Source organism: Hyaena hyaena, unplaced genomic scaffold, assembly GCF_003009895.1.
Source record: "Hyaena hyaena isolate Hyena2069 unplaced genomic scaffold, ASM300989v1 scaffold_63, whole genome shotgun sequence".
Taxonomy (NCBI): Eukaryota; Metazoa; Chordata; class Mammalia; order Carnivora; family Hyaenidae; genus Hyaena; species Hyaena hyaena.
In genome coordinates this window covers 1,494,483-1,502,333 of record NW_024080695.1, presented here as the reverse complement: position 1 = coordinate 1,502,333, position 7,851 = coordinate 1,494,483, and the positions used below count along the sequence as shown (strand labels likewise).

Below are 7,851 nucleotides of genomic sequence, written 5' to 3'. Positions count from 1 at the left end.
GGGTTGAGAGCAGGGTCTTGTGAGGCCGCTGGTGATGTTTCCCCAGTTGCCCACTTCCCTGACCGCCAGACCCCATGAGACCCTGGCGGGAGGTTCGGGTCACATGGCGCATCTGCTTCTGCGGGGAGGACAGCCGTCTGACTGTGGTTTTACACGTGGCCGCACTCGAGGGCGGCGACACACACAAGAGACCAAGGCAAGAGCGCCAGGGGGGCTCAGTCGGTTAAGCATCCGACTTCGGCCCAGGTCGTGATCTTGTGGTTGTGAGTTCAAGTCCTGTGTCGGGCTCTGTGCTGACAGCTCAGAGCCTGGAGTCTGCTTCAGATTCTGTGTGTGTATCTCTCTCTGCCCCTCCTCTGCTCTCTCTCTCTCTCAAAAATAAAGATTGAAAAAAAAATTTTAAAAACAGCAAGGTGAGGTAGCAGAAGTGTCAGCTGAGAGGACACTAGGGATGACTGCCCCAGCCTGGGTGTGTGGGGGGGCCGCCCCAGCCTGGGTGTGGGGGGGGCCGCCCTGGCCCGGGTGTGTGGGGGGGCCGCCCCAGCCTGGGTGTGGGGGGGGCCACCCTGGCCCGGGTGTGGGGGGGGGGCCGCCCCAGCCTGGGTGTGGGGGGGGCCGCCCCGGCCCGGGTGGGGGGGGGGCCGCCCCCAGGGCCTGGACAGGAGCTGACCTGGCACCACCACCAGGAGAGAAGGCACTGGAGAGGCCCGGAACGTTCGCACGTCCTCTTTGAAGGAATCAGTCCCCAGTGGACGGCACACAGCCGGGGCAGAGGAGCGGGAGGGCATAGAAAGGGGGGCCAGCTCCCGGCTCCCTTCGTCCCTGTGGCCTCCTGAGCATGGCTCCCGGCCCATACGGTATCCAAGTCCGTGTTCCCTGTGGAGCCCTGTTTTCTGTGTGGGGCGCGGGCTTCGTGCGTGCGGGGGCCCAGGTGGCTGAAGACGCCGCGGTCTGGGAAGCTGGAGCACCGAGGCAGGTGCTCTCGAGCATTCGGCCCTCCCTGGGCAGCTGGCTGTGGCCCGGAGGTGGCCTGGGTGCCCCTGCACACCTCAGTCCCCCCCACCCCCGTTCCCAGTACCGTTAACGGAGCTGTTGCCACACCTAGGGGACCACAGTGTGCAGCATCAGACCAGGACTTGAGGCAGGAAAGGGAGGACCAGGTGTGACCGAGTTCATCCTTGGCTCACTGGCTGTGTGGCCGCCTGGCCCTGCCCCAGCACCTTAAGGAGCCTTCCACACTGGATCCGCCTCGTCCGGACGGCAGTTTGGACGGAGGGCCCTCGTCCCACACTGAGTCCTGAGCAGATGGTTCCTGCTCTGTCTGCCCTGCGCCCAGCCCTCATCACGGCCACCAGGGGTCCCCGAGGGCACGTGGGGACGTGACAAGGCCCCGGGGTCCTCACCCATGAGCAGAACTGGGCTTGCTGCTCCATGGGGCTCCTTCCAGCTTGAGCGTTTGTTTCTGGCTCCAGCTCGTGCCGAACCCAGCACTACTGGACTCCAGAACCTTCTTCTGCCTTCCGGGCTGCCGAATGTAGCCATGTCTCCTGAGAGGGGGCGGCGCAGTGTGCCGGCTCGGACTTGGGAGGCCGGGGCCAGGCGAGCCCAGCGACATAGTCCCCCCTCCACCCGCGTGGCTACCCCGCCGTGCTCGGAGGCCTCTGGGACTGCTCCGTGGTCGGCGTGTGGAGCCTGGGCCCTGGGTCTTCTCGGTGCCAGTGGGCCGGTGGCCGGACGTGAGTAACACCCCCCGTGTCCCTCTCCTAGTGATTCTGGCCAAGTACGGCCTGGACGGGAGAAAGGACACCCAGGCCGTGAACAGCAATTACCTCAGCGACACCGCCGAGGACGACAGCCTAGGAGACCCCAAGCTGGAGAAGCTGTGGCACAAGGTACCCTCGGCGCTCCCCGGGGTCCCCACAACGTGCGCCCTGGAGCTGAGAGTTGGGGGAGCTGCTGGGGCTGCCTCTGCTCTGCGTGGAAGCTCGTTTCGGGGGAGGTGGTCTCTTTGTGGACCCACGAGGCTGCTCTCCGTGAGGCCCCCCTGCTTCCCCGGGCACCCAGCCAGGGAACTCCACGTGGTGTGTAGCCGCCGGAGCCCCGAGTGAGGAGAGCGGGCCGGGTCGCATGCGAACCCCCGGCTCGCGGTGCGGCATGGGCTTTGTGGTTTTCTCTGTCCGGGCACTTGGGGTTTGAGCCTCGTGGTGTCTGGTTCAGAGAGGTGTGCTCGGCGGGGGCCAGGCGTGCCGGGACAGCGCTCGCGGCCTCTGGTCTCCTGAGGGGTGCGGACCCCGGGCAGCTGTGGGTGGGCCACGGCAAGTCCCTCCCCTCTCCTGCATCCCTGCTCCTGTCCGGCTTCTGTCTGGACCTCACTGGGTGGGGCCAAGAATTCAATTCTCACACCAGTCCCTTGTCCTTGGTCCAAGGGGTGCGGCCACATCGGGACCATGGGGGGGGTGAGAGTCCGCTGTGGCCACCGTGTCCCCTCGTTCCTGTGGGGCAGGTGGATGACGATGAGGCGACTGGCCTGAGGTCCCTCCCGGGGCAGGGGGACTTCGCCTCCTTGGGGACCCTGCAGCTCCCACACTTTTGGCGGCTGTCACACCTCTGCTACGCCTGGTGACATTGCTTTGTACTTTTCTGCCACGTTCCCTGGTTGGAGGCTCATTGAGGCCAGAACGCACTCAGCACTTGACAGGGGAGCCAGGGTGCAGGCTGGTCTGGGGGCGGGGCCCGGTGGTCTGGGGGCGGGCCTGGGGGGCGGGACCCGGTGGTCTGGGGGGCGGGGCCCGGTGGTCTGGGGGCGGGCCCGGTGGCCTGGGGGGGGCGGGGCCCGGTGGTCTGGGGGCGGGCCCGGTGGCCTGGGGGGGCGGGGCCCGGTGGTCTGGGGACGGGCCGGTGAGCAGCCTGGGGGTGGCTCGGGGCGTGGGCAGGGGGCGTGGGCAGGCTCACAGCGCCCGGTCCTCCAGGCGAAGACGTCCGGCAAGTTCTCTGACGAGGAGCTGGCCAAGCTGTGGCGGGAGTTCCAGCACCACCGGGAGAAGGTGCGCGAGTACAACGCGCTGCTGGACGCCCTGAGCAGAACCGAAGGTGCCTGCGGCCCCGGGGTGGGGGGACCCAGCCGGGCGCCTCTAGCGGCTGCGCGGGTGTTTCCTCAATGCGGTGACTTTTCCGGCCTGGGAGCCACCCCTGCACGAGGCCCCACCCTCTGAGAGTTGGCCACCCCCGGAGCTCGGGGAGGGTCACCGGGTAGGCCCCGGGCCGCGGGCAGGTGCGCCAGCGGACTGCGGTCCCCGGCAGCGCGCCCAGCACGGCCGCCCCCTCACGGCCCCCTCCCATGCAGAGATCCAGGAGAACGTCATCAGTCCGTTGGACGTGGGCCGCGTCAAGGAGGACGTGCTGCACAGCAAGCACGCGGAGCTGAAGGACCGGCTGCGCCGCATCAACCAGGGCTACGACCGCCTGCGCCAAGTCAGCCACCGGGGCTACGGCTCCGAGGCCGGTGAGTGCGGGGTGGGCCGCTCCCCCCAGGCAGGCACCCCGTGGCCCCCCCAACGTGGGGTCCCTGCTCCCTGGGGGGTGCTCCCGCTGTGGCCCACTGGGGGCTGGGGGTTGCGCCACGGCCGCTCAGGAGCCCTGCCTAGTTGCCGCTTTCCCCCGGGTTTAGGTCGCACACGTGTTCTCCGCGTTCTCCATCACAGGCACGGGGAGCGTTGTGCGCCAGGTGCTTTTCTTGACCCGGGGCCTCAGCGAGTCAGGAGACACGGTGCCAGGGCTGCCCGCTGCGGTGGGGGCACCTGCCCACCCTGCCGCTTCCCCCCCACACCTGAGCCATTCCTCCAGGGATCAGGTCCAGCAGCAACTCCCCTTCTCCCGCGGCCCACCCAGTCCTTCGAGAACACCCCAGCAAAGGCTGTTTAGGGCCCTAGGCAGGAGGGATCTGCTGAGGGGGTGGGCAGCTGGGCCCTGCCTGCTCCGGGTCTCCCTCCAGGGACGGAGACGTGAGTGGCCCAGCGGGGCGCCCGTCGCCCTGTCTGCTCAGCAGTGTCGGCCGAGGCCGGGTCCTTTCCAGGTGCTTAGTTTTGCTCCAGAGATAGAAGGAAGGGCAGTGGCCTGAGCTTCAGCCCAGAACTGTGGGTAGCATGACCCAGTCCTGGCCCAGAGGCCCCAAGACTCCCCCCTCCCCTATGCCTGCCTGAGGCGGCTCTGCACCAGGTGGGACCCTCCCCGTCAGAGACGCGGCCCGTGCTCGTGCTCGCACACCAGGGGCAGTGAGAGCATTGCCAAGACCACATGCCGGCGGTGCCTTGAGCCATAGGCGGAGCGCACGTGGGAACAACACTCGTTCCTTCCCGAGGGCACTGGACGCACACACACGAGCACACAGCGTGCACACAAGTCTAGGCGCGCAGGCTGCCCCGGGCGTCTCAGGGGAGCCACCCTAGTCACGTGGGCTGCTTCTCCTTCCCCCCAGAGTTCGAGGAGCCCCGAGTGATAGATCTGTGGGACATGGCCAAGTCCGCCAACTTCACCGAGAAGGAGCTGGAGTCCTTTCGGGTAAGGAAGGTGCTGGGAGACGCTGGCTCACGGCATTTGGGCGCCTAAGCTCGTTCCTAGCGCGGCGAGGCCCGTCCCCGTGGCGTGGTTCACGGAGCGGTGTTTTCACAGGCTTTTCTCCCTACTGCCCTGTGTCCCTCCACCGCACTGGCTGGTGGCCCTGTGGGACCGCCGTGCTCACGTCTGGGGACAGTGCTGGTCTCCAGTGAATGGAGGGTCCAGCTCAGCTTTGGATGCCCAGGGTGTGAGGACAGAGGGCTGGTGTGGAAGCACGCGGGCCCAGAAGGCCCCGGAGGAGAACGGCAGACCCCACGTGGGGCCCTGGCGGCGGGCCCGGAGGGAAGGGCCTTTGGGTTCCCTGAGTGTCGCCTTGGTGCGGGTCATGCTGTGACCAACCCTCCCTAGGCCAGTGGGTCAGGGATCAGAAGGGTAGAGGCGAGAAGCTGCCATTTGCTGGGACAGGAGCCTGGGGGTGCAGGGCTCTGAGTGCGGCCCGTGGAGCCAGGGCTCATTCTGAGATGTGGGCCCTGGAGGCCGCGGCTGAGCTCACACAGGGGTTTGGCCCACAGTCCCGGGGGCAGGGAGGGCAGGGAGGGCAGAGAGGGGGCCCCGAGGAGTCCTCAGTGGCGTGAGAACCGGGACGCTGCGGCAAGAGAGGTGGCAGGGAGGCCGGCCCGTATTGGCGTCCGTCTGTGGCCGGGTGGGCAGGCCCGCCGTTGTGGAGGTCGGCCCAGTTCAGAGGGAAGTGTGGTGTCGTGGTGTCGGCCCTCGTGGGCCCTGGACAGGACACCTGGCCCCGCTCTGGAGGTCCTGACCAGTCAGCCGAGACCAGGATGTGGGGGACCGGCCAGCGAGCCCGATCGGAGAGCACTGTGTGGGCAGGAGAGGTGGGAAGGGTGGTGTCTCAGAGCCATTCCAAGCTGGCGGCCGCTCCAGATGGGACAGACGGCCATGGGGACAGAGGGGAGGACAGCGCACACGGTCGTGGTTGAAGCCCACGCCCCAGGTGTCAGGCTGGAAGTGGGGTCGGGGCTAGAGGAAGCCAGATGCGGGGGCGTGGGGGCAGGTGGCCCGCGTAGGCCGCCGGGTCGGGGCACCTCCAGCGGTAGGAGTGCTCCCTTCCACTTCCGGATCGGGGGGCGGCGGGGATGGCGCCCTGGAGCTGTCCCGTCAGGCCGCACGTTGAGGGGCCCAGTGTGCACACCCTCAGAGGGCGTGTGGCTGTAGGGAGGTTTTCCCGGGGACCCTGGAGTGGCACGGGGGTCCACTGGGGGACAGTCGGCTGTTCAAACGTTATTCTAGGAGGAGCTTAAGCATTTCGAAGCCAAAATCGAGAAGCACAACCACTACCAGAAGCAGCTGGAAATCTCTCACCAGAAGCTGAAGCACGTGGAGAGCCTCGGGGACCAAGAGCACGTGAGCCGGAACAAAGAGCGCTACGCCATGCTGGAGGAGAAGACCAAGGAGCTGGGCTACAAGGTGGGCGCGCTGTCTGCGGGGACCGGCCGCCGGGACTGCGCCCCCCGACAGCATCCCCTTCCCCCTTCCCTCGCCCGGCGTGTGCACCTCCCCCTCCTCTGGGGGGGAGGAGTCTTCTGCGCCTGGGGGAGCACCTGTCGCAGCCACACGCCTGCTTCCAAGGAGAGGGCTTCTCTCTGGGCCTGTTTAGAGCGGGGACACATGTGCCACCAACTTGTACTCAGTCGGGTGACCCTGCGTGGGAGTGAGCGTGGGCGCATGTGGGAGGCAGTGGCTTTGGCATGTCTGCGTGCCTGTGGCAGGGCGGTCCCTCAAGACTCTGGTGTGGTGCGAGTGGGCGCCTCGTTTGGTCTCGTGGGGATGGGAGCCGTCCCAGGGCAGAGGCAGGTGTGGCCTGAGCAGAGCGGGTCCCTCCGGGGCCAGTTCGGTTGCTGCTGGTGACCTGCAGATCGGGGCCTCCAGGCACTGAGGTTGGGCTCTTGATACAGGAGAGCTCCTGGGCCAGACTCCACGGGAAAAAGAGGCAGCAGGGCGGCATGAATGCTCTGAGGAGGGGCACAAGCCTAGGCTTGGACACACAGAACATTCTGGAAACATGGGATGGGCTGTCTCTGGAGGGAGCGAAGGAGGGAGGAGGGACCTTCTGTGTCTCTGAATCTGGAGCCACATGGAGGTCCTACCTGTTCAGACTCAAACTTTTAAGTGAAACAGGGCAGAAGTAACATGAGTGTTGGGGGGGGGGGGTCTGCGCCTGTGTGGGGCGCAGCGTCGGGGAGAGGGTAAGCGGCCCGTGGGGGGCGGGTGGGTTTGGTTCCAGAGCGACACCGTGGGGCAAGGATGGCCGGGGTGGGAGGGATCCACTGTCATGGGGGATGCAAGCAAGCAGTGGTCCGTGCTTCGCCGCCACGGGAGAAGGGCACGTGCCGGGCGGGAGACGGGCCTGGAGTGGACTCAGTGGGGCCGGACGGCAGGTTCCAGAGGCGGGTTCCCAGAGGCAGCCGCTTCTTTTTTTTTTTTTTTTTTTTAAGTTTTTTTTTTTTNTTTTTATTTCTGAGAGAGAGAGAGAGAGAGACAGCGTGAGCAGGGGAGGGTCAGAGAGAGAGGGAGTCACAGACTGAAACAGGCTCCAGGCTCTGAGCTGGCAGTCAGCACAGAGCCCGACGCGGGGCTCGAAGCCACGAACCGCGAGATCATGACCTAAGCGAAAGTCGGACGCTTAACCGACTAAGCCACCCAGGCGCCCCGCAGAGGCAGCCGCTTCTGAAAGCGAGCGGGGCGGACGACAGAAACGCTGCTCTTTTTCGGTGATCGGTCTCTCACCGTGTGTCGCTAGCACCGGGTGGCCGTGTTCCAGCTGGTGTGCGGCTGCTTTTGTGATCTGTTTTGGGCAGCTTCCGGAGGGTGGAGCTGTAAACTGAGGCAGGAGCTCAGGAGTCTTCACGTTTAAGACCGTGCGCGTCGTGCTTCGGGCAGATGGCTGCCGGACTCACCCCTGCCCTTGCTTCCAGGTAAAGAAGCACTTACAGGACCTGTCGGTCCGCGTCTCCAGAGCGCGTCACAACGAACTCTGACGGCTGGAAGGAGCGGGCGCCGGGGCCGGGCTCCGCCTGAGGACGCGCCGGGTGCTCCGTGGTGGCGCTTGACATGGACAGGACTTTGGAGGAGGCGCGGCGGGGACTGGCTGGGTGTCCGGGGAGGCCTGCTCCGATTCCCCAAGTGCCCGGGGGGGGGGGTCAGACTTGTGAATCTGCCCCTGGAGATACCGCGTCTGGAAAAGCATGTCGCGGGATTTAAATGGTCTGTGATCTGACAGTC

At 66.4% G+C, this 7,851-nt stretch overlaps 1 protein-coding gene across 1 annotated transcript in view; it reads left to right on the top strand.

The window, feature by feature from the left end:
* The window catches only part of LRPAP1 (LDL receptor related protein associated protein 1), a 12,524-nt gene extending 4,673 nt beyond the window's left edge, over positions 1-7,851 (top strand). The window contains exons 3-8 of the mRNA XM_039232156.1: positions 1,768-1,892; positions 2,970-3,090; positions 3,344-3,502; positions 4,475-4,557; positions 5,860-6,036; positions 7,545-7,851. Coding sequence (XP_039088087.1) covers positions 1,768-1,892; positions 2,970-3,090; positions 3,344-3,502; positions 4,475-4,557; positions 5,860-6,036; positions 7,545-7,607 — 728 coding nt within the window. The 3' untranslated portion in view covers positions 7,608-7,851. The remainder of the gene's footprint in view (positions 1-1,767; positions 1,893-2,969; positions 3,091-3,343; positions 3,503-4,474; positions 4,558-5,859; positions 6,037-7,544) is intronic.